Below are 26,568 nucleotides of genomic sequence, written 5' to 3'. Positions count from 1 at the left end.
TTGTGTATTCAGATGACGTGTAGCGATAAAAAGAGATGGAAATGAAAATATTTTTCAGGAGAAACAGCTAAGATAACAAAAAGCGATGGTCATTTTATATTTTCTTGTCGCCTTTGAAGCATCCAGCCATTAAGAAGCCCTTTTCCCCCAACAGCTCCTGTCAGAAGTATTTACTATTTGCTGTCTACTTCCTGTGACATCCCTGAATCCCTACCCATCATCACAAATTCAATGAGACATGTGCACAGATGTGACAAAAGTGTTCCAGAGGAGCCAATGAAAGGGGATCTTTCTTTTGGAAATGCTGTGTGGTAAGGAGGGACTGTGGTCAGCAAGGCCGTATGTAAAACATAAGACAGACAGATGAAACGATAAAAAGCAACGAAGAAAATGAGAAGCCTCTCCTTTTTAGTGTGCAGCATAGTCTAAAAATGATGGTTGCGGGACTCTAGCTTCATGTCCAAGCTGTCCTCTCATGATTTAAGCCTTATCAGACTCCCGGTGTTGTCTGGAATATTGCCCATCCATTGCGGCAGGCGGACAGACCTGCTAATGGCTTGTCAGGCATGGCTAGACCAGAAAGGAAACGGGGCCAAAAGGGCTGCAGGAGATGATGCCTCAAAGCTGACAGTTTTTCTACTTTTGATTGAAAGTCCAAAAACCCTGCTGATCCAATTGTCTTTGCAGGAAAACAAAATCCACTGGAACATAGTTACAGTTCTGGCACAGTGCAGGCCCTATAGATGTCTTTCATGGTTTGCCATAATGGTCAGCTAAATTGGCAAACATCACCGGGGTCAGATATGCTCTGCTGCTGCGCTGCTCATCCAGCGTACCTTCTGTAGCTCGGTGTGTTGCCAAAGTGCTTTACATAAAAATGTTTTAAGCTTTTTACAGATATTAAAATAGAATAAGAGTCATGTATTTCTTTGAAGTAAACAAGGTTGCAAAATTAAAAAGAGAAGTGTTAAGATTTGTCTGCAGCATGTTTCTTTGTTTTTGCAGGAAATGACAAATAAAGGCCGTCCGTCCCATTGCTGTTACTTTGTCTTATTGGTGCTGAGCCAGTCAGAGACGTGTAAAATCGAAATACAAGGTTTTTTATCAGCTCTATAAAAGAGGACACGCCTGTGTAATGCTGCTACAATGGGTGTGGTGTGGTGTGTCAGCTTTTCTCAGTACTAAAGTGTTTATTTCTACTGTAGCTGTCATAACAGAATAAAGTCACATCTGTCATTTGCTTCAAAGATTGTCTTGCAGTTGTTTTTCAAGAATTGCAAAGCCACTTAAAAGTATGCAATTTATTAACAGTAAACTTTGCCCGAGTATCCTCGTGGTGTTTGCATCAATCAGATCACCTTTCTTTAAAGCAGTGTCACGGGTGCTCAGTCACTCAAAGTCAAAACAGCTTAAAACTGGTATGAAAAAATAACAGATCTTTGCAAGACAAAGAGAAGTCAGGTCGCAGTGGGTTATTGTGCATTGAGGAGACAAATAAGGAGCTGTGGGCTGTCAGGCACACGGGGAAAACAAAGTTTTTTTGAGGCAAGACTGTAAAAAAAAGCATATTTTTTGGAAGTGAGTTTGCTTGATTTTCCTAACTTTAGCTGACAACCATCATTATCGTAGCATATCATTTAGTCACACCACAGACAACATAAAAGCAAGAACAGCCAGAGACCTGTCATCATCACTTCAATCATGTTAACTCGAGACGTTTCCTTCTTATATGAACGTCTGTGATGAAATGCTGCAGTACTGTATTCTCGTGAGTACGTATGTATGCGAGTCTCGTGACCCAATCGCTTACCCAAATGGCAAACAGTTCATTACTGCACCGTGTACATTTGTCTCTCTCTGTCTCCGTGGAGCGAGGCAGTCACTTTGAGTAATGGTACGCGAGGGGGACTTATTCCTCAGGGCGAGTTGAGCCTTCAGCCGCCCATATGAAATTTAAATTGTATACAGCGTTGCAAATGACGATCGCAGTGAAAATAAATACAGTTTGCGCTTTAAATTGCGGGTTGAGATTTATCAGCTGCTGAAAATCTGGCTGCTAAGTACCCACAGTGGCACATTAATATTCTGTGATAAGAGGGAAACTAGGCATAAAATGCAAGAGAGAGGATCTGTCAGCCTGTCCTGGCTTTTTCCACGTTTGATTTCAAGGAACTATTCTTCATTCAGGTTAAAGAGGCGGGCTCGGTGAATGACTGACACGCCGTAATGGGCACTATATATTTTATCGCCAAGCTGGAGTCATTTGACATTTAGTGTTGCTTATCTGATTGTGGCGCACAGTCAATTACATTAGAGTTTTATATCTGCTGCAAATCTCCCTTTGTGTCGTTGCGGCTTCTGTGTGCAGTTTAAAGAGTGCAGGCAGTCGAAACTCGGCGTCACTGTAATTCCATGTAGGTTCATAACTCATCTCATCGAGACTTTGACTGCAGACTCTCTGCATACAAATCAGAGGCAGGAGCTAATGCATGGGTATTATCTTGACTGATTTTTTTTTTCTCGTAATGTGTTGAAATTTGCATAACAGATCTGGGTGCATGAGAATTATGTGCATATGATGCAATATGTAAAACTAGAGCTACTAGTGTCTTTTTCTCTGAGCCTCATAATATACTTCCTTTCTGATCGTGCATGTTCACAGATCGTCTCCTCCTGTACTTTTGTCCCCCAAATAAAACAGTTCTTTCTCCCAGGCTTTGTGTATAGAAGCTGTTCCAGTGACTTTAGTTTGGAACTAAAATGAAATTCAGGACATATTAACTGCTGTAAAACTCTGGATGTGGAAAAAGGGGGTATGCATATATGTAATTCAACTAGAAAAATTTGCATTTCCTGCGAAAATGCTGTGTGGATGCCGTAACGCTGAAGCTGTCAGCTGAAAATAGCTGAAAAAGATGAAAAGTTGCAAAAAATTGTATGGCGGTGAAGAACTGAAAATTCTGCTGAAAACAAGTGAAGAAGCAGAAATTTTTGCTGAAAAGTGGTGAAAAGCCAAAAATTCTACTGAAAGGGGTAAAGACGGAGAAATTTTTTCTGAAAAGTGATGAAAAGTTTTGCCGTGAGCAGGATTCAAACCTGGCCCTCCTGGTCTCAAGGAAGCTACTCATCTCACTGAGCCAAACTCATTCTCACAAAGAAGAGGTGCTGAAATGAGCAGAAGCTGCTGAGAATTGTGCTGATAAGAGGTGAAAAGGCTGAAAATTTTGCAGAAGAGGTGAATGAGCAGAATTTCTGCAGAAAAGTTTTTTTTCTGAAAACAGCAGAAAAAACTGAAAATTTTGCTGAAAAGAGTTAAAAAAGTTTAACTGTTAACTGAATGAAATGCTGCCATAAGCGGGATTTGAACCCGGGCCTCCCAGTCTGAGGACGGCTGTTCATCTCACTGAGCTAAAACCTAGGTCAACCCAACAAGGAAAATCAGTGACCCCACTGATAATGTGGAAGAAATGGGCAAAAAATATTGCAAAAAAAATTCAACATCTCAAAAAGTATAGAAGTTATGAGCACCAAAAGTCATAGCAAGAAAGAGCAGAATTTTTTAAGATTTGAACGCCGAAAAACGTACGGAAGCAACTTGAAGATCAAGAATAAAGAGAAACAGGAACTCAATAGTGTGGATGCCCTTTGAGGCATCCACACAATTACTATTGGTTACCCACTTTCATACAAGAAAATAGGCTATTGCTGCTAAAGCTGGAAGTTGCAAGGGTTGATAAGCATATTTTTGCAATGTGCATAAAAAAAATCTGTAAAGAGAGAAAACCTAATGTTTAAATTCAATTATTGTTCATGAATTTGATTTATTTGCATTGTGAACATTGAATGTTTCACACATGTTGCATTTGGAATGAAATCAAAGTGTAGGACTCTTTCTGCTTATATTGCTCGCTGCTCTGAAAGAAAGACAATGAAAGAGATTAGAGGGAAACAATAGGTGCAGACGGTAATAAAAAAACAACAACAACAGGTGTTGCATGAGCGTTGATGCCAGATTCATGGTATCTGCAGGCGTACCCCTCGTCCCATCGCCCTCACCTCCAGAATGTAACATTGGATAAGCGGTTGTGAAAATGTCGAACTTACAGTTTGACATACTTCATACCGTGTACATTATAACATACCATAATAGACCCATTTCTGTAATATACTCACATATCTATATTATTGCTAATATATATTGTAATATATCTATATCACTAAAGCACTTCTGGATGGATGCAAACTGCATTTCGTTGCCCTGTACCTGTGCAATGACAATAAAGTTGAATTCTATTCTATTCTATTCTATTCTTTGAAGAATCTCGCCTTCCCCCACTTACTTTTCCTCCGTGCAGTCATTAGCCTGTGTGCGATTACTGTTGACTGTACCAACACTTACTGTGTTAATATCTGTCACTACTGCCTTGTGCCTACCTTGGCTGCTAATTAGTTCTTTCTAAGACGTGTGATGTCTCCTAATACTAGAAAAAAAAAAAGAAAAACCGTCATTAAATTGTTTACTCATGTTGACCTTTACAGTGTTGATACACACCAGTTGCTTTGTGCCTGATTAAAGCTTTTATGGCCATGTGTTGCTATGTGTCCTGCTACTCCAAAGGCAATGAGTTTATAGCATTCAAATGTAGCATAGTTGGCAGTGGCGCATGTTTGGTGTAACCACAGTTTATGTGGAAAAACGTGCTTTTTATGAGACTATTTCCTGCACAGTGTTAGCTAATAGGCTCATTTTCAATAAGAGATACTGAAACGCAATTAAGTGTCCTAATTTAGCTGAGGAAGGAATGCTTTTTAATGTGATCTGACGAATTTATTCCATAGAATAATGCAATAAAGTGTTTGTTCTTGGGACCTGGTGCTCTTTCTTTGTTAGCTCACCAATAAAATACATGTTTAGACAATTGAAGACAGTGAAACTGGCCTGTTTGCAAGTTCTAACAGTGGAGAAAAACAGGACCTGTTAGGACATATACTTCTCCTTCATGAAATGCCTTTCTTTTTATTTAAGGGCCCATTTTTCTTCTCTTTGAATCATGGCCATATTAAACATGTCCTTATTTAACCAAAAACACAGTCTTGATGTTTTTTCACCTTCCTGAAAGTATGCTGTATGAGCATTTTATGCGCCTGAGTTCTTAAGGCCCCGACACCACTGATACGACTGTGTCAAGAGCAATCCTTTGAAGCTACGGTGTCGGAATCTGATGCTTTAAGAGTGTAAAATGGATAAAGAGGAATTGTCTTGGTGATGTCATGTCAATATTGCACAAGCCATAGCAACTCCCAAGTGCACAAGAGTTCAGCTACATCTTTAAAAGAAACATGAGACAGTCCTCTGCAGTCACTTTCAACATCTGACAACGAGACCACTGGAAAGTCATTTCTAAATCTAGGATGAGACCCAGCTGGCCCTTAGCGATTGTCAAAATCACAAGCATCATTTTTTCCTCACCTCTTTGTTTTCTGTTCACGCTTGTATGGTAAGTGCACAAGCATAAGGCGTGTGTGCATGGATGGAACATGTCTGAAGGGTGAAAGTTTTCTTGGACTGAGTGCTCAGGTGTTGTGCAGGTGGTGGGTTCAGCGAGGCTTGACCTCATGAGACTGGAGGCGCATGTGGGAGATGTGAGGTCCGTGCACACATACAGCATGTACACGTGTAGTGCGTGTCTACATGCCAGTTTGTGTATGAAACTTATAGAGCCTGTATACAAATGTGACATCCATACATACCCTTGCTGTGCATTAGAAACACAGCCCACCCCACACATTTTACCTGGGGCTCCACAGATGCTCCTCCATGCTCTAATGGCTCCTGTCACAGTGTGATAGATGGAGCCTGGTGGGCTCAGCTAGTGCCCCCTGCCCTCACCCACCTGCTTCTCACGTGGGGAAATACATCCCCACTTCTGGTCTTGATTGGGAGACGGTTAATCGGAAGCATAGATAATGTAAACACATTCATAGAAAACCAGGATTAGTGCTTAGGCTGCATAATTTATGATGTTAGTTGGACATTTGGGGGAAATAGTATTTAATTAAAGACATGAACTGCTTTTATAAGATTGTTGTTGTTATTATACACCTGCAATTATATTAGCTTAGCTCAGCATAAGGACTAAAATAAAGAAATGGTTAGCTTAAATGTTAACCAGGAGAGAGTAATACATTGGGAAAAACATCATTTGATCTCAAACAGTAAGAAAATTAAAAACAAACAAAATGTTACCAGCTGAGCTTTAGAAGGGCTAACTGTGTTAGCTTTGACTTGAACCTTGACATCTTATTCCAAGTTAACCACTTGCTGAAATTTCATTTTGGTTTTGTTAACATTCTCATAGATGTTCTCATCCAACTCAGTGATGCCAACACATTTAATCAAAAGTCAGAATTCTTATTTTAAAAAAAAATGCTGGAAGTGTTTGCTGATACCTCGTCTAACGCCAAAAAACAGCTCACATGCTAGCAGTGCAATATGAGATAAATTCCACACACGTACTACTGAGGCGGGCTTTCAGCCCTTGAATATCTTTCACTTCAGGCTAAAACAGTGCAAGTGCTACCACAGTGATGGAACCTGACTTTGGCTGGCTTTGGCTCAGCGTACCGATCATTAAACATAAGTGAACCTGACAGGCTCGTTGCCAGCGACAGCCAATATCGTGGCCCTGACTATGCTGACAAAAACAAAAAAGCAAAAGATTCATGCTGGTATAAAAACAGATGTGAAACAGTGCATGGGGCTTGAAATATTTCACACTGTCCCTTTCCTCGCTTCTTGCTGAAAGCCATTTGTTCTTTTTGTAGCCGGCACGTCTCCGAATCGATAGCGGTTGTTATGTAAGACCTCGGCTCTAAAAAGGAACGTCCCACAGCACCAGTGTCCTACTCTATCCTTCAGTCTTGATGGAGATGTGTATGGATTTACTGTTCCTTCTGTTTCCCCAAAATCATTAAGCTTTCACAAGGAATAATTTATTCAGCCAGACGTATTACAGGGAGTCGCAGTGATGTAATTAACTTCAGTGTATTTGTTTGTTTGTTTTTAATGTTTAGTCAGCATTTAAAGTGAGCTGGCTCCTTCTTTAGATACAGTACAGTAAGGCTGACTGAGACTTTAAAGTTTTGCAAACTATAGTTTCAGTTTTTATCCGTGGCTCCTATTTAAGGATCCTTTTATGGTCTCAGCAAATCAACTGGCATATAAAATGAGTCAGTCAGAATTACATTTCGTCTAGACTTCCAGCTAACGTGCCGATGTAAATGGACTAGCGCAGCCCTGTCATCTCATGTATATTCTTGTTTTTGCCTCTCTTTGAAACGCTTGACTCAGTGTCGTTTAATTTAATTAGGGAAATTGAAAATGGTCACCAAAAATTACACCCCTCAGTTTTACATATAATATAGTTGTTTACAAAAGCGCTTTGTTTTCAGAGGTTTTGTGAGGTATGGTTATGCAAAACAATCAAATCACAGTCAAAATATAAAATGTGGAATGGCTCAGAGTGGTGTGGCAGGTTTACAGTACTCCTGGGAAATTTTCTCAAGTGAGTTGTTTGTATTCTTAGTACAGTAAATACAGCTTTTAGGAAGTCTAATCAAAACAAGTGTAATCAGATATCCAGGAAACTTTAAACTGCTGCCATAAATAAAATCATTCACATGCATAACCTGGGCAGCTTGCCACTGTACACAAACTGAAGCAGGAGAAACAAATGACATGAGGTCCAAATCTAGGATTATCAGCGTGGGCGTTCCAAGTAAGATGGACAAGAACTGATGAGAAACTGTGCATCTGCAAAAAAGGAAGAGGGCTGGAATGTGTTAGAAGTGTTAAAGAAGAGCGATGGTAATGGATGCAACAGCCAAGGGACAAAGACAAAGACCCCGGGTCTACTGAAGATAATTTAGGATGTAGAGTCTGTGTGAGATACTTCTGCTGGATGGCCTGTCGCTACCCATGAGCCTTCAATCACTGGATGCTATTTAGGAATACACCAAGCTGGTGATGTTGAACTCATCAAATCAGTCAGTCATGAAGGATCCCTCTGGGCATTTTCAAACCATGCAAATCATATTTTCTTTTAGGGTTTGGGGGTTTTCCTCATCCTCAAAGTCATGTTGCATTAAAAGTCACACACCTGCATATAAGACCAAATTAATAGTGTTTTATCTGCACTAACGTTATAAGATAAAACTATAGGTGAAATTCATCCATAAAGATGACATCGTGGAGTCTGAAGAACTGATTGTTTCAGCTTTTCACTCCCAAACTACTCCAGTAAACTTTTCTCTCTTTTTTGATCTAATTATGTCCGTTTAGAGCTGCTGTTCTCCTCTCAGATTATATGCTCAGCTAGTATTGAAACAAAGAGTTTCATGTGGAGCCAGGAAATTTTCTTCCAGTGTGCTGAACTTGTGATTAAGCACATGCAGCTTGTTGGGCATGCTAACGCAGCCAAGTGTTGCTCCTCAGCTGTTTGCCCCTCATTTCTGGCTGTTCTCTCTAATAATCTCCCGTTCCTTCTTGTTTAGCTGCTGAGTTGCAGGTTTTTTTTGTCCTTAAACATTCAGTCATCCGTTTGGTGTGGATGGAATCTGGCCCACACCCAGTTCTAGTTTCTCTGTAATGACACACTGGATTGATTGTTGCAGTGGTAAAGCCAAGCCACATTGAACAATCCATCAGTTGTAAACATGGGTTCAGATTGTGAGACGAAGCCTCTTCAACGATGTGATTTGTATTGAGGCTTCAATGGATTAAAGATACCTTTAGAACGTGTTAACTTAGCTGTAAAATATGTAATATCTTAAATCCTTTTATTGCAAAAGAGATGTCAGACCTGCCTGGTTTCTGTGCCAGCACATCTGTGAATTTTTCTGTCACTCCCCGACTCATTGGTAATCTCACCATACAGCTGTACTGAGATATTTTATTGAAGACCTACGGAAAGATGTCTGGGATGCCTGAATATTAAAGGTTTTTTTCCTTTTCTGTTTGATCCTTTTCTTTGTAATGTTGATCAATAATTCACTCTCTAGATCCCCATCTCTGCTTGGCCATTTTTGATTTAGTGTCTTTGCTGAAAACTACAAATTAAAGTAATTGCGTGCTTCTTTGGTGACTTTTATGATTCGCCATGGATTTTACCAGATGACGCATTCTGTGAATTGTGTGAAACAATGAGCTGAATCACTCAGTTAAGGTCTGGTGACTGTACTCATCACAACCCCAGTCTTTCCCTTTGAACGGTGTCCTGCTCTCCTGCTTCTTAAAAAAGTCGTTACTTGTGAGTGTCATAGTTAATCTGCCCTTCACTGAATGTGTCTTTCACTGTGATAGAGTTCACTATCGTAGTGAACGCAACATGAACGGTGATTTTTGGAGCCGTCTTTGTGTACTCAGGCCAATGAGGTGTGTGTCTGTTGTGCACTCTTTGATGTCTGTAGATTATTGTTGGTGCCGACATGTTTGAAATGGGTCGATTTTCTTTTTTTGTGCTTGTTTGTTCGTTGCTTTTTGTCTTTTCTCAAAGAGCATTTTGAAGTGTTTCTGTGGCCGACTGAGAGCAGGAGTCTCACTCCAAGATTTTCCTTTTTCTAATGTGTAGAAATGTTTGTACTCAATGAAACAAATAAGTGCACACACAAAAATACTGTTGTGTTCAAGAAATGTGCACATGAGCATATTTACTGTGGTATGTCAGTGAATAAAAATTATTCTAAATCAACGCAAACAGTTTCACCTTTGGGTAGAGTGCAGACAGTGCTGAGAGAAGAATGAACCCTGCACTGCTAAAAAGAAGGAGAAGGTCTGACTGTAACATCTGAAACAGTGCCTGAGGAGGAAAATGGGCAAAGCACACCCTCCCATAGTGTCTCCACGGCAGTGAGGATAGTTTAAATTAAATAATACATTTACATTTAATAAATTAAAAAAAATTCTAACATATTGAATTTCCCCTAAGACTCACTGTAAAAACACGACATTAAAAAAGGCTAAAAAACACTGGAAAACTATGACAAAGCATTTGTAGTAGTAGTAATATAAACAGAGCTCCATAGTGCAGTGGTTTACACATTTGCCTAACAAGCTAAAAATGCCCAGTTCAATGTCAATCACTGATGTGTGCTCATACATACATTTATACATATTTTATAAATATATACATATTTCTGTACATTGTTATCTGTATATGCAAATTTCAGTTGCTTATGTATATAGCACCACTTTGTTCCTTCATTCTATATTTGATGTACCCCTTGCTATAAGAGCTGTATAACACCCACATTTCTCATCTATGGGATAATAAAGGTTTATTCTATTCTATTCTATTCTAAACAGACGTAGTTTTGTGCCCTTCCCATTTAAGAAAACGGTGTGCACTTTTGTTTAAAATGATGATATGTGAGTGTAGCAGTGCAATATGAGGGTTTCAGTCAGGAGCAAGGTGCTCATTCAGACATAAAGCTGATTCGAATACTGTCAGATTAATGGAAATGTGTGAAAGGAGCGAGACTCACAAACAGCCGTCAAAACAAACTGATGATTCAGCTCAGATTAATTTTTAATTGTTTTTTATTTTGTGTCAACTCTTCATCATTATTACACAACAAGTCATCTTTTTGTTTTTTTACTTTACTCGGCTTCTCTCATGCTTATTACTGGCCAGTATTCACAGTAACAAATGACATGCTGTCACTATTTCTGTGGGCAACTGTAACAGGACACACCAGACAGAGTGGTTCAGAAAGTGGTTGACAGAAGGAAGAATGCAATTTCTACAACCAGCATGTGACATTCCTCCGACAGTCTATCTGCTTAGATTTGGACCCTGCTCTGGCTTTGAGTCATTCATTCATGCACCGTAGGAGCTTACTGCCGCTCTAAACCCAACAACACAATGGCTCTGATCTCCCAAATGCATAGTAATGAGAGAGAATCCAAGCATGTACAGAATAAATCTAGTCTGGACACAACTGGCAACATTTTTACTTTTTTTTCATTTATCTTTAAAGTTTCGAACTTGTACTGTAAGCAGCGCGGGGCACACACACGTCTCCCTCCAGCAACAAAAAAATTCCCCCCCTTCAAGCTTGAATCAGCATCTTGTCGCAGCGAATCTGCAGTAGCGGTCACATAGTCTGGTTGGCCCTTGCAGTACAAATAAATATGGGAAACGAAAGCCCAGAAATCGGGAACAGTCAGTTTATTTTTCAAACCATTTCTGTGGTTTCACTCAATAAATATTGTCTGTGAAACGTTAAGGCTTTGAGTCCACTTTGGTTTTCCATTGTCATTATGTTCTTATTGTTTGGGCAGCCTGACCATTTTGCCTTTTCCAGTGTGTATACAGAGTATAGAAGGTGATTTTAGAGTCGTTTCATTCTTTGTTTCTCAGATGTGACCCAGCAAATAAACTGGGAAAAACTTCACAAACTTCACAAATGCAAAATGGCAGAAGTTAGTGAATGAAATGAAATTTTGTTTCTTCATTCAGCAAGTTTGTCATCCTCCTCGTGGATACAAACAGTACCTTCCTCCCTTTACGTGTAGATTTCATCCTCTCAGCTGCTCCCTCTGATTGTACAGAATAAGGTTCACCTTCTCTGTGCCATTACAAATCTATAGATGTCTGATTGCAGTTGATGACAGAATAAATGGGAGAGAGTGACTCTGTCTGACCTCTGATTGCAGCATGAAAGCATGACATGTTTTAGCCTTTTACAGTAAGGGCCTTTAAAGCGGCTCAGTTAGAAACAGAGTGAGCGAGGCTGGAATGTTGACTTAATGGTTTTGAGAGAAATGGATCCCATGTTGCTGCAGTGATTATGGTTCATAAAGGCTGACCGAGAGAGCGTGAACTGGCATATTTTGTCATGTATTAGTTGGAAATATTCTTGCTCACATTTGCTTGCTTTCATCATATAAATTCCAGGTTTTTCCACAGCAGGTGATACCACAGAACTTACAAATGAAAATGTTATTTTCACATTTAACATGTCAGTGTCTTTGATCAGTAGTGTGGTGGGATTCCCCTCCTGTAGGCCTCCTTCCCACTTTGTCTTACCTCCTTCTTCATTACAAACATATCTCTCTCACTGCAATGTACTCCACGTGTTTTGAATAATACTAATCATCATCTTAGTACTGACCAGTATTACAGTGATTATCAGGCAGCCATAAAACAGAGTCTCCGTTTTACAGGTAAATTGATGCATGGAGTATTTCTTCTTCAGTCACCTTTCTCACTCACTATGTGTTAATAGACGTCGCAGCAGATGGCCCCGCCCCTCCCTGAGCCTGGTTCTGCTGGAGGTTTCTTCCTGTTAAAAGGGAGTTTTTCCTTCCCACTGTTGTTCATGTGCTTGTGCTTGTTCATAGGGGGTCATATGATTGTTGGGTTTTTCTCTGTATGTATTATTGTAGGGTCTACCTTACAATATAAAGCACCTTGAGGCGGCTGTTGTTGTGATTTGACGCTGCATAAATAGAATAGAATTGCATTGAAATTACTGTTCATGCTACACAGTTGCACTTGTCTTTCTCAGATCAAGTCCGCAGCTTGATCCAACTAACTTGTTATATCTTACAATACATTTCAATGTACATTGCCCCTAAGTAATTTAACAGTCACCAAAAATTTGTAGTTGTGGAGGAGTTTGAAAATGAGCCACGGATGTAACTTTAAACGTAAAAGCCAAAGAGCATAAAAAACAAACATTTATTATATTTCTTTACTATAGAATAAAATAAAAGGGTTAAATAAATAATAAAATAAAACAGTTGGTGCACATGTGAGAGAAAATTGCGAGCCGCTAATTGAGCTTTATCATCAGCCATCTGTTGGTGATCCATAACACACTGTTAGGAAATGGACAGGCTCGTATCTTGTTTTACTTGCTAACTATCATGTTTTACGCCCAAAGTCTGTCTAACAAAGGGAGAGCACAGCAGCTGCAGCAGCAGAGAGATAGATGGTAAATTTGTGGTCCATCAACCACAAGCTTGATTAGTTGATCCAGCAGTTAAAGATCAAAGGCACGAGCACAGAATGTATCCATCAAGCCTGCAGAAAGGTTTATGCAGACTTTTTAGGGACTCGTACTAAATTCGAGTTTTCTGGGAGTGTGTGTGTGCACATGCGTGTGACAGAGGTAATACTCACTGATTGGTACCCTGAGCTCATTTTTTCTTTCATTATAAGTCTATCAATGTGAGGCAGGATCTTGATGAAAGGCCTTCTGCAGACAGTTGATCTCAGTAATGATGAAGAGGTGGGGATAGGTCAGACATGCCACTTCTTTCACTGGATTTTCAGTTAGGTGCTCGCTGAAGTGAAAGCCAGTCACAGCGCTGCATTTTGATGGGCTACCTATATGTGTTGTGTGATTGATTTTTTTTTCTTTTATTCTCTTGCGCGATAGAATAATGCCCATTTACCAAATGCAAAAAAAGGCTTGTGTGTACCTTGAGAAAAGAGCGTTTTTCTCCAAACAAATTAATTAAATTTCTCCCTGAGGTCTTTCCACTTTTTTGCCACAAACCTTCATTCACAAAACTAAATGGATGTTTAAAAGAAAAAACCTGATTGAGTTTTCTTCTCAGTCAAATGAACCTAATCAAAGTGGAGACATGGAAAAAGGCAAGCACAAACAGGGATTCTGTAATTGGTCTGTTTTGCATTTTATCTCCAAGGATATTTTATTCACACGCATGCCTTATAAAGCCTAAATTGTTTCAGTTCTCAGCTGATTGCTGCTAAAACACAAAAGAGAAGAAAAAAACACTGCCCCATGCCTCCTACAGGGTTGTGCTCAACCACCTATTTCAGACTAAACTGGATTATTGACAAAAGACACAAAGCGGGAACGCCTTGGTTTTCCTGCATAATAGAGCCGTAGCGCCCTGGGAGCCGTTGCCTGGTAGTAATTGAACTTATGCCTTTGAACAGTAGATGTTTTTAACTGGAGGCATAGTATAGAGGATGCACATGTTTGTTTATTCCAGAGATTATAGCGACGGGGTTCATGTCCCAGAATATATACATTTTCACATTTTTTTCTTTTGCCACTTATATATTTTTTTAAAGGTCAGTGCATTTGGTGAAGTATGCCAGGAGGAGTAATGGAGTTACAAATGTGTACTGAAGCAAAATCAAAGGGCTGTTTTATGTTTTGGGTGCTGCCCGAAGACTTCGATATGCATAGAAAAAGTTGAACCTCAGTGCAGCACAAGAATTTGCATGAAACACCGCCTCAGTCTGCAGCACTGGCATATGGACGTGGTTAAGGAGGAGGTGTCTGAGTGTTAGCTGCTCTCTGGGAAGAGTCGAGGCATATCTGTTTGTCACATTTCCAGGTAAGAATGATTAGAATTTAGGGCTGTCACAGGTGAATATGGACTGAACTAAAACATAGTTGCCACTTCATTGTCCAGTAGACAGCGATCTGCATCACGCCAAGAACAAAAATTGTTTGCAGAAAAGTACACTGTAAAAAAAATCGTGATATAAAAGTATTTTACAGTTTTGTACTGTTCTTCTAGAATATCATTAAATTCACATAAATAGACTGATTCTATATTTCAAATGTAAATTAACGTTAAATCACTCTAAATGTAATAAAGTATAATTTTCTTGTTTTGTAAATGTATCTGTCTGTACATGAGCATATTTAGATAAAATACATTCACAAATGCATCATAATTTCACAAATATTTGTCCGTTATTTGAAAGATTGAACTGTTAAATGTAATTCTATGGAAAAATATATAAAATGATTCGTATAAACTTTTTTTTACATCAAATAATAATAATTATTATTGTTATTTAGGGCGATTGTGGCTCAAGAGTTGGGAGTTCATCTTGTAATCAGAAGGTTGCCGGTTCGAGCCCCGGCTCGGACACTCTCGGTCGTTGTGTCCTCGGGCAAGACACTTCACCTACCGCCTACTGGTGATGACCAGAGGGGAATTATAAAGTGGAATTGTAAAGCGCTTTGAGGGTCTCATAAAGCCCTATATGAATGCAATCCATTGTTATTTAAACCAACTGTGTATTTCTGTACATTTACGTATTATTATTCATATTGCTGCATTCATTGACCTTGTTTATAGGTAATTTCATTGTTTAATCACATTAAATTGTTCCTAATTTAATGTTTAAAAGCACTTGAAAAAGGCAAAATCCCATGCAAAATTAGGGCAACAAACTGTATTGTCATTACTGAAAATAACCGTATTTTAATGGGAAAGTTATTTTCTGTTATTTTCTGGTATTATTTTGGCGCCCCAGCTGCCGGAATATTACCGTTTTTATAGGATTTTTTTTTTTTTACAGCATAATTCATTAACAGCACTGAAACCACCTCAGAGGACATTCGATTGTTGTACGAATCGGGCGCCGTGACCGAGGACTCTCAGATTTGAACAATCTGTCAAAAACAGACGGAGCTTTTCTTCCTGTTTCTCCTGCAGTGCTTTAAGTTTGCAGCTTGGTAGCGTCTTGTTAAGATTTGCTTAAACCAGAGTCATCTAAAGAGTCTGTCAAAGATCCTCATAAATCCCAGCTGGATCTCCCTGAAGCAGTCATTGAGATGTATTAACACTGCTCAGCAAGCCTCTCTGTTAAAGTCTGCTCAAAGTACAGCCGCTGGGCCTCAAAGACCATTTCAGTCCACTTCATTTCTTTGCAGGGTTCCTGCTCACCTGCTTAGATTCAAAACTGGACACAGCTTCTGTGATTTTAGAGATGATTAAAAGTGCCGGGGAAAAGAAGAGTTCATACGAAGTTCAGATGACAGCTTTTAAATCTGGGCTGTGGGGCAATCATTTTAAAGGACTGCTATATGTATAAGTGCATCTGATTTTCAGTGCTACCCAAAGCCAAAAAGCATGTAATTCATTCACATGTGCAGTGTGCAGCTCGCTAAGAACTTATCATGAGACAGACAGGTTATTCTGACTGGTATCGACATGTTCATTTTTGGGACTTCTTGCAGAGGTAATGATACCATGTATCATGTCTTTGCAGCAAATATGAACTAATGGCACAATGACTGACAAAGTAAAAGCCTTTGGTTCTGTGCAAAGGTGATACATCTCATGCTGACTCTAAAGCTCCCCAGTTAACACTTCTCACTTGTTTGATTTGTTTAAAATAAAATTTAAAAAGCTGTTTTATTTTTTAGGTTTAATTTAGGCCAATCAGCTGCTAGCTGTAGCTTCATATTTGCATATTTGAGGATCTGTCTCATTTCATTGTTTTATGTTTTATTTTGACCAGTTCTGTGCTTCGTCCAGCAGCGAGCAGATCATAGATAGTTTCTTTTTTTCTTTACTAGACCTTCTAACCTTTATTTTGACCTTACCACAGACAGGTGGTTAGGTCAAAATAATTGTCATTGCTTTTTATGAATTTGTCTAGCCTTTCAACATAAAATCTAAACTAGATTGATTTTTGTTTCACTTGAGTGGTTCATCTATTAGGATCCTGCACAGCGACTTATTGTTTCATTTCCCTAATTTGATGTCATTTAATAGCATCTAATGAAAATTTGTCTTCATCCTACCGTCTGCCCTGGATTTCCACAGGGAGCTGACCATAACGCTTTCAACAGTTGCTCAGATTAATGAGAAACTGTGGTCTGGATCTGACCTTTTGTTGCCAAGCGCCTAAACGACTTATCCAACAGTGGCATATCCTGGCACATCCCCACAAAATACTGAATCGCTGGGGGTTGATGTCAGGCCTCCGGTGAAGGGATTGACAGAGCTGACCTTATGTGAGATCTTTTTTTTCATTCTTGTGATATTTCCCCAAACTGTTTTGAATAATATATCCAATATTCAGCTGCGAGTGTGTGTTGTTGTTGTTGTTGCATAAGGTGAAAGAAGCCATTTGGGAGTTGATTTATTTAACTCTTCACTGTATCACACCAGTGGGAGTTGTTACAAAGTACTTCTGTTGGTTTGCCTTTTATGTACGAGTCTTTTATATTCACCCTCTCCATCTCGATGCGCTGAATGTGATATTTTTTGTCTGTAGATCATTTCCATGGTGTCGCCTGCTGTGTTTTAAGCCTAATTTCCTGCTGCCTTTGTGTGGCAGCGACAGCTCTTTGTATTTGCAGTGATCATTAGCAGACAACAGCTGTCCCCAGAGGTTACTGAAGCCTTTCTTCACAGATACAATCTGAAATGACAACGGACAGGCGAGAAAATCAATAGTACAACCCCTAAGCAGTGGTGGCATGATGTCTATGATCACAGATGAGACATCATCATCCCCTTTGGCGTGTGGAGATGGAGAAAGATCACATTCACTGTGGGTTCAGGATTGCCTTGGGTTTCAGCTTAAATAATTGGATTACAGCATCAATGATGCCCTGGTGATTTATATGCAGGTGGCTGAGACTCTTTGGGTGAGCTATCAGCCAATAGATCATATTTTGATGATCTATATTATGCGCGTTTGGGGCGTGAAATAATATTTTCAGTTTTTCATTCATTTTATTTCGAGGCCGTGTACAGGTTTCTGCTGTAGGACACAAACATGTTTTTTTTAAGTTAGACTTTCCAACATTAGCACATTAAAAAAGGTCGGTTGGTCCTAACTTTGGAACAGGCTCGTGGAGAAACAGAGCCAGTAATTCTTCAACGCTGTGCCAGCAAATGATTAAACAACCAAACACGCTATAAATATTGCATCGGCATTTCCACACAACATTTGGGAAAGTGTTTAATATTAAGCCTGTAACACGATGAATGGAGTTTATGTAGTTGTGTTTATTTTGTTATGTCTGCAGAGGCCATAAATAGAACATTAGGATGCAAGGTCACCTTTATTTTGAAAAATTCCCAAACTGACACAGTGTTAATGTTCTGGCTTTAATAAAACTTTATGTGGTGTTCCTCCTCTTGGAAGGCATGAAGTTCAAAGAAGGGAAAAAGGTGTCACAAAATGTAATTGCTTTTATTTCACAGCTTTCTGTGGAAGCACACACTGGGCACAACTGAAGATTTTGATGAAACACATTTCAAAGCTGCTCCGTTTAGTCAACGCTTTAGGAATGGTTATTGAATCATTCACTTTCCGATGACTCGCTGCGTCTGTAGTCGAAGCAGCGATTCTGTTCTTCCACTCGTTGGTCTGAGTCAAAGTGAAAGTAAAGGTCCGAGAGTCGCAAATATACAGTCACTGAGAAAACAGTTGCAGTGTGAGCCTTTAATGTTTGCAGTATATTTTGTAACATTTCCTACTTTCCTTTCCTGCAGATTGACGGTATAATCTCTGCTTTTGGTTTTCTTTGTCTTTCAGAGAAAGAACGCCCACCTGCTGCTCAACGTGTTTCTGCTGGCAGCGTGGGGATTCTTCCTATTGGCCTGTCGCTTCTACTGGATGGGTAACAAACCTCCAAACTTCTCCAACTCTGACAACCCAGCGGCTGACTCGCCCTCGCTCATCACCAGGACCCTGACCTTCTTCTACCTTCCTGCTGTTAACTTCTGGCTCCTCCTCTGCCCAGACACACTAAGTTTCGATTGGTCGATGGATGCCGTGCCTCTGATCAGGAGCCTTGCTGACTGGAGGAACTTTCATACAGTTGTCTTCTATTCTGGTCTGTTGTTGCTAGCTTGGTTCGGCTTGTGGACACATCGTGCACCGAGGGGAAAGGACACTAATGGCAAAGTGCATCATTACACCAATGGCAGAAATGGGAGCAGTAATGGGCACAGTTACAGTTATAATGATTATGAGCACGTGAACAATTCCAATACGGATGCTCACATAAATAATACGCAAAATGGGACCAAAAAGCACTATGAGAGCAGGACTCTGCTACCTACCACTGAAAATGTTGTGGTGTTCTCACTGGGCCTCTTGGCTATCCCTTTCCTACCTGCCACAAACTTGTTTTTCTATGTGGGATTTGTGATAGCCGAGCGAGTACTGTACATCCCGAGTATGGGCTTTTGCCTGCTGGTTGCAGTGGGGATCAGGTCCCTCTACATCCGACTACGCCGCAGATCATCCAGAACAATGTTGGTGTACTCCAGCGCAGCCCTGGCTCTATTTTTTGGTGTCAAAACAGTTTTGAGGAACCAGGACTGGCAAAATGAAGAAATGCTCTACAAGTCAGGGATTTATGTCAATCCTGCTAAAGGTAAGATGTGTGCCTTTATTCGTATATGTGTAAACATGTAAAATCACACACACTTTATATGCAACCATTATATTTATTTGTCTGAATAATTCAAAGCAAATATTTAGGTGAGGTTTGATTATGTGCACCGTCCATTAGTTTGCTATCATCCTGAATAACTCAAATAACACATTTTAACTCTCAATATTCTTACGAGTCTAGTATTATTCTAATGAATACAACAGAGCTGTACTTTTTGATCTGACACTTTTCTTATACTCGGCATGCAATCTGTTTAATTGGAAAGGCACCATCTGTGACTGGCACCTTTAGTAAAAGATCAAATATTCTAAAGCTTCATATTAAAGGTCATCAAACAATGATTCTTATCCAAACCGAAGCTCTTGGAGCTGCTGAACGGAGAAGCAGGACAGGGCCCCACAAAGCAGCAGAAGGGCATGTTGTGTTAGCTAATTTCCCTTTCAGATTCTGCAGCGGCGCTGAGGCATGACAGCTGTTTGTTTTGGCAGGCCATCAGCCGAACCAAGGAGCAGAAATGTCCACGACTCACATTCAATAAAGTTAATATGAGATGAGAAAAGAGCCCAGTCTCATACACAAACACACACACACACACACACACACACAAAGTGTGAAATTGTGAATACACAGAATGTTTACGACACTTTTTTCACTGAGCATTCAGAGCAGGTGAATGAAGAAAGCTTTTATTTTTTTCCTGTTATCCTAGACACTTGTGTGTTTTAAACGCTGCACATTACAGCAGTGTAACCACCCGTTAATGGATTTTATCTTCCTATTGAATGAGTATTAGAGAGGGGAGATGGAATAATACCTCAAGGTTAAAAAGTACTACTCTTACACATTTAGAGCAGCGTGCACCTCATTAGGCGCATCTCTTGAGTCATAATAGTCTTTTATTTTTAATACTGTACACTTTATAAATTATTCCAAAGCAAATTGAAGAGATGCTAATGTTGCACGCTGCCATTAAGCATTAAATCCCATTATTGTACCTTTTTCTCTTCGTATTTATTACTTAGTTCATGTTTTCTGGATGTATTTCCACACTGCAGAGTATCTGCACAATATGTACAAAACATCTTGGCAGCCTTACATCTCCTGTCAGTTACTGCTCTTTGCTATTTAATGCCGTTAGCTATTCAATGGCGCTGTGGTGGTCTTCTTTTCATACACACTGGAAAAACTGGTGGTTTATACACAAAGCTCCCCCGGTGTGCCATCTCTCTTCAGCAGTACTGTCTTGGTATGCCAGCTGCAGCAGAACAACGTCCTCCTCAGAGGTTATAAGGCACTGAAGCCACGGCAGCATGAGGCTGTGAATAACAAAAGAAAATGATTACTTGCCATAGAAATGTTCCTCCTGCTGTTATAATTCACCGACTTTTTTCTTTTTCTTTTGATTAACCTTTTCTTTTGTGACCCTGCGTGGCCCGTCAGCATGGGGCAACCTTGGAAATGTCTTGAAGAGCCAGGGAAAGATGGAGGGGGCGGAGCAGGCTTACAGAAATGCCCTGTATTACCGCAGCAACATGGCTGACATGCTCTATAACCTGTGAGTGTTTTTAATCACACTTATTGTTGCATTCAATATTTTCGTCAAACATTGGCCCCAAATTTTTTATTTGTTTGTTTGTTTTTAATCTGTTGATGCTACTGTGCATTTATAACCATCTCATTGTCTTAAAACGTGAATGAATGATTGGAAAAACTCTCCTTTCTCATGTGTACATTGATCAGAGCTCCTCTGAGAGGAAGTGCCGTCTTGTTTTCAATTCCCCGCGGCGCTGTCCGCCTGACAGCGTTATTAATGATGCTGTTTTAGTCTGAGGGGAAAACACAAAACACCGGCCAGTACTCAGTGTGATCAAATGTCTGTGGTTTGCGAAACTGTTCCCTTCACATTTATCAGCTGGCTGATGTTGGTGTTTAATCATAACAGAGGCTTTAAACTGAAACGATCTCCTCTTTAGAGTTTTTAAAGCTCTAAATTGTCAGAACTGTCTTTTCCTTTGTCTGCTCCAGTGGTTTGCTGCTACAGGAGAGCAACAAGTTCTCAGAGGCACTTCACTACTATAAGCTGGCCATTGGGAGCCGGCCAACTCTGGCTTGTAAGTACAGCTCTCCTTTTTTTATTGACAATCTGCAGCACTTGTGGTCGTGGTTGTGCTGTGTCCAGGCAACAGCGAACACTGGCTGTGGTTATGTGAAGGGAAGGGAAGAGGTGGCAAAGGCCAGTGTGTGTACAGCTGAATTAAACCTTCGGTGCAGCTGTGCGACTGCTTTCAAAGCCCGATATGTCCACAGATAAAGCATAAACATTAAGTGATTTATTATGATTGAAGCCATGGTGCTTCTGTTTATTTTATTCTTGCTTTGTACATTTACTTATTTTTCTCTCCATTGTCCTGTCCTCCTCTGCTTTGTCTCTTCTTCTCACCACGAGTTCCTCGCAGTTTTATCCATTTCTTTTGTTATATTTTCACCTCTTTTCTTTTTGCTCCCTGATTAGTGTAAATCACATTCTTACCTGATCATGAAATAAATTAGCTCCCCGTTGTTCTGCGCATCAATCAATGACAGATAAACAGACAATCCTGAAAGTTTCTTCCTTTATTCCCCAGATTAATTATACACCTAATCAAGATCACAGTTAGACTAGAAAATTTCCATTCAGCGTGCAATTATCCAATCTGTTAACGCTGATAACAAGGTTAATTAATTACCCTAAGCAGCACACGTTTTGAAGGCGGATGAGAATGTGACAGCTAATGTGTGTTTTTTCAAGGTTACACTATTACTCACTGGCTAATTGGGAGCTAACTGGGCCAAACTGTTAGCTCCCAATAGTGCCTTTGATGAGGCACTATTGATTTGTGTCACTTTTTTGAGAGAAAGAATCAGTTGTTAGAAGGCTGACGAAATTGGAAAAGTTTTCCTTTGTCTCTGTTTTTCTTATCTGCCGTCCATCGTCTGCACAGCCTGTCGTTGGGAAAAGGGTTCAGATATTTACCATCAAATGCACAACAATAAGCAGAATGGGTAAAATTGTTGTAAGGTGGAAGAGTGAAGAGTAGAACATAAGCATCAGGATAACGATTTTCAAGGACGTTGGAGGGAAAAACAAAAACAAAAAGGAGGTTTTTTTTCTAGCTATTTGTTTTTGATTTGATATGTCCTGATTGATCTTCTGTTTCAAGTTAATTTATTCCAGCAGCCAGACTTGATAGGGAGTTGTTTAGAGAGGAAGGCCTACAGAGACTAATTACCCTTCAGCTGCGTATTGATCATTACTGTAGATGCCGTCTTTGACCGTTCAAGAGAAAGTTTAACGTACATTCAAAGTATCCCGCGGGACGTGTGCAAATATCAAACATACAGTAAAGCTGGAAAAGCATCAACAGTAGTTTAATGAAATTCATATGAAAATGATTTTTTTAGCCGTTGCTTCAAATCAACAGAGGCAAAAACAAGGACTTTGTTGGGAGAAGGAATCCTGGATCCCAGATAAATGAGCCACGCTACAATATTATGTGCTTTATCACTTTATATCACTGTGACTGGAGCGTCTGATGCCAGTTTATCATTGTAAGCACAATTATCACTGAGCTTTTATCGATCGAGTGAAGCGACAGGAACAGTCTAAGCTTTCTGTTTGTGTTTCGTTTGATCCCAACAGCAGCCTACTTGAACACAGGCATCATCCTGATGAATCAGGGTCGCCTAGATGAGGCCAAACGCACTTTCCTGACCTGTGCTGATATCCCAGATGAGAATTTGAAGGACCCTCACGCCCACAAGAGCTCAGTCACAAGCTGCCTGTACAACCTGGGCAAGCTGCTCCACGAACAGGGACACCAGGAGGTAATGACAGATTGCAGATCTCGTATGCTAAGAACATATTTAAGGCAATAATAACCTTATAGCATGTCATAATAAAGGTTAAGGATACAATAAAATACACCAAGTGGAGGCAAGAATACTGTTTTTTATTTATGTGAATTCCCCCCAAAACCCGCCCTTGAAACAGGAAAAGGAAATGTCTCAATTGCATTTGCAGTAATATAAATCGTTTTTTTGTCTCATCTTTGTTTTTTATATTTGTCTAACAAACAGATCCATTGCTACCATGGGAGTTGAAACAGTACTCCTCTGCATATGTAAATGTTGGAACCGAACTCAGTGAACTGAGATGAAATGCAGGCAGTTACCCAAGCAGCCTTTTGGGGAAACAAAAAAAAAGCTTACTTTTATATGGACATGTTACAAAATGGTCTCAGTCATAGGGGACAAAGCGTATGTGCAGATACTCCTCAGGCTGTTTCTAACAAATTTTCTCTTTCATGCCCCAAAAGACCTCCAGCGCTGGCTAAAGTAACTGGTTTTCCACTTGCTGTACATTTATATTGAAAATACGCGCCGATGCTGCTGATTCAATCAGGAATGAAGCGGTCCTACGGCCGATTCAATAAAGGCCTTTCTAAATTGTTGGCATCCTTGAGGAACAGAGCATTCCCACTTCCTCTGACCTCTAACCGCAACATTTGCTTCAGCAATAAAATACTTTCAGGTCCTTCTGCCATTTAAACTCTGAGCGAGTCTGAGGTGACTTGCCGGACCAACACATTATACATGCTAAAGTCAACAAGCGACACGGCTCTAGTTGTCTTAACAGCCGTGACACTGAGGATAGAGCCTTTGTGCTCAGCTCTGTATGAAGCAGCCTTCTGGCGACCCCCAATTCCACGCTGTGTATTCATATTGTCATGGCCCCGGCTGCATGGGAGGAATGACAAGTTACCCCAGAGCCGGCTTCTCTAGCGGGGTCTCTGTGCTCTCTAATGCAAACGTCCCAAACCTTCTTTTTTGTGTGTTTCATTCACAGGAGGCCCTCTCTGTGTTTAAAGAAGCGATACAGAAAATGCCGCGACAGTTTGCACCGCAGAGCCTCTACAACATGATGGGTAAGAGCTGCTCGTGTTTCAGGACCATGAGCGTAATAGATACTGTTTTTACTGTGGAAGAAAAAAGTCTGTGGAGGTCTTGGAGGTATTATCAGCTGGTCATCACACATTTATGCTTCACAAAACACAAGAAAAGTACAAAGGCCGTGTACTTCCTGCATATTGTGTATTATTTTGGACTATATTTCTTTATTCCTTGCATAAACATTAAAGATCTGAGATTTCCAGAGCAGGCTACTATAAAAGGCAGTAAAACATGAAAACTTCAAAAAATCACTATTCAGGTCCATAATATCCTGTAAAAAGAAAGAAAGAAAAAATATTTGTAAGGCACGGTGTCATAAAAATTAGTAATACGAGCCAAAAGCAGGATTTCTGTTGGTGTTGCTGAGATTTTTTGGGGGGTCAAAAACAAAAGTTAGATAAATACACGTATAGCAAACTGTGCTAATTTAAAGGAACGAAGGCAGTGTGTGAGACAGCTGATCTGATTCATACAGTTAGACAGAGGTAGACAATCGGAAGCTTTACAATGTCATGTTAAACAGATGCTTTTCACTGCAAGAACAACCCAGCTTGTTGCATTACAGCTGTAGAACAGCTGCTTTCAGCCTCATTATATCTGTGCACTCCATTGCTTTTTCTTTTTTCTCTGCCCTTCCTGCTTGTTTCTCTCTCTCTCTCTCTCTCACACACACACACACACACACACACACACACAAACACATATGAGGCTACTTATACACACACACAGAAAACCTGGAACAATAAGTAATCCAGACTAGGCAGTGCCACAGGTTTGCTTATGTGTTGGCAAAATGCAATGCGACGGAGCTCCTGAGATTATGTCAAAATGTTGATGAAAGCTTCAGGCCCCATTAAGGAGCAGCGTTGCGCCTGTAATGGAGGCACCGAGCCACAGATCTGTGATTTCTGCAGCTTAGCGTTGTTTCCTCGCTGAGCTGATTTGCACATTTGGCACACCTGCTCATATCTATTTTCAGTTTCACTCACTGCGCTGCTCTCATGCTGTTTGTCAGACGCCAAGGAGCAGAAGCTTTCATCAGAGGCGGACCTGGGTGGTAATCTGTACCCTGCTGGTCTCGCTCCAGCTCTTTCTGGTTGGCTGAGGAATGTTCCACTCCGAGGAGCTGGTTTTCAGCTCCTTGGATTCGATGTCACTTCTAATTACACGTTAATGTTTGTGCTAATCTCAGAGGTACAGAGGTCTGCTGCCAGGAAATGGAGTCAAGTAATTTGGCTGCTTTTAAGCCAATCAATATAGGAAGAGGTCGTGTCAAAATGGACCAATATGTGCATTTTTAAACAGCTCAGCACCTTGGATTAGCTATAAGTCACTGCAGGTTAGATAAGCCTCTATATAAACATGATGATTATTTATTAACCTTCGAACTAATAATTCAGTATTTACATTTAAAATAACCACCGGTGTAGGACTTTTACACACAGAGGTTTTCATTATGACCCAATGGAAATGGAAAGCTTGGTGTAATGCTGCCTAATCCACTCTGCTGTTGATGGGAGTTTTGTTATTATGTAGCTACAATCTGATGGAAACATGCAGCATGAGGCTGTAATGGTAGAGCAATAATAGCTACACACGGGATTGCTGCAGCAGGTAGCGCTGCATGTTGGATTTTTACACCTGACACAACCCCAAAGGGATTTTTGGCTCCTCTCATCATCAGAACAGGGATCTTTCACTAGTTAACCAAATGTGTAAACCACTACACTCTATAACTGGAGAAAAAATAACATATTAACATGTTTTGGAATAAAATTAATATGTATTTGCATTATTTACATGCATGCATGCATGCGTCTGTGTGAAAGAGGTATCTCTATGTTATCACTTATATGAGGAGGTGTGTTTTCATGAGACTAAAAGGCTGTGGGCAGGCGTATGTCACCTGTTGCTTATCGCTGTCTTTTCAGTAAAGCGATTAATCTGAATCCCCACTGAATTCAAACCTCAGTCTCCTCTTGTCTAAACAACTCTTTCAGTCATTTGGCAGTTCATAAGACTTGGTGTAGATTGAAATATAAACCATATTACAAGTCATATTTTAACAAGTGGGCTTTATTCACACTTTCCCCCTAAATACATCATGATGTTGATTTTTACTGTGTTGCGTTACCAGCCAGTCAGTTTTTTCCAACCATGCGAGGGTTGCTGGATAGCTTTGTTATTTCAGGTGTTGCTTTAGCAGGCAGAGGGTCAGATGTGGTGGTGGGGGAGGTATCGGATGATGTCTGACAGGTCAGGAAGAGTGAAGGAGGACAACGGGAGAAATCTTGTCCTATTGTTCTGTAAGCATTACGGTGAATTTCTGCTATAATCAAGCACACTTAGCTGAAATGAATTACTTCAGGAAAA

At 40.1% G+C, this 26,568-nt stretch overlaps 1 protein-coding gene across 1 annotated transcript in view; it reads left to right on the top strand.

The window, feature by feature from the left end:
* tmtc2b (transmembrane O-mannosyltransferase targeting cadherins 2b) overlaps nucleotides 1-26,568 on the top strand; it is an 82,997-nt gene that overhangs the window by 38,986 nt on the left and 17,443 nt on the right. Inside the window, exons 3-7 of the mRNA XM_085461236.1 lie at nucleotides 18,339-19,185; nucleotides 20,647-20,761; nucleotides 21,232-21,317; nucleotides 22,886-23,070; nucleotides 24,092-24,170. Of these exons, the coding sequence (XP_085317362.1) occupies nucleotides 18,339-19,185; nucleotides 20,647-20,761; nucleotides 21,232-21,317; nucleotides 22,886-23,070; nucleotides 24,092-24,170 (1,312 nt within the window). The remainder of the gene's footprint in view (nucleotides 1-18,338; nucleotides 19,186-20,646; nucleotides 20,762-21,231; nucleotides 21,318-22,885; nucleotides 23,071-24,091; nucleotides 24,171-26,568) is intronic.

This window comes from Copadichromis virginalis, linkage group LG7 (assembly GCF_057382275.1).
Source record: "Copadichromis virginalis isolate Kocher_CV1m ecotype Utaka linkage group LG7, C_Virginalis_male_GT1.1, whole genome shotgun sequence".
NCBI classification, from domain to species: Eukaryota; Metazoa; Chordata; class Actinopteri; order Cichliformes; family Cichlidae; genus Copadichromis; species Copadichromis virginalis.
Note: the sequence above shows the minus strand (reverse complement) of the source record. Positions and strands in the feature narration are given on the sequence as shown.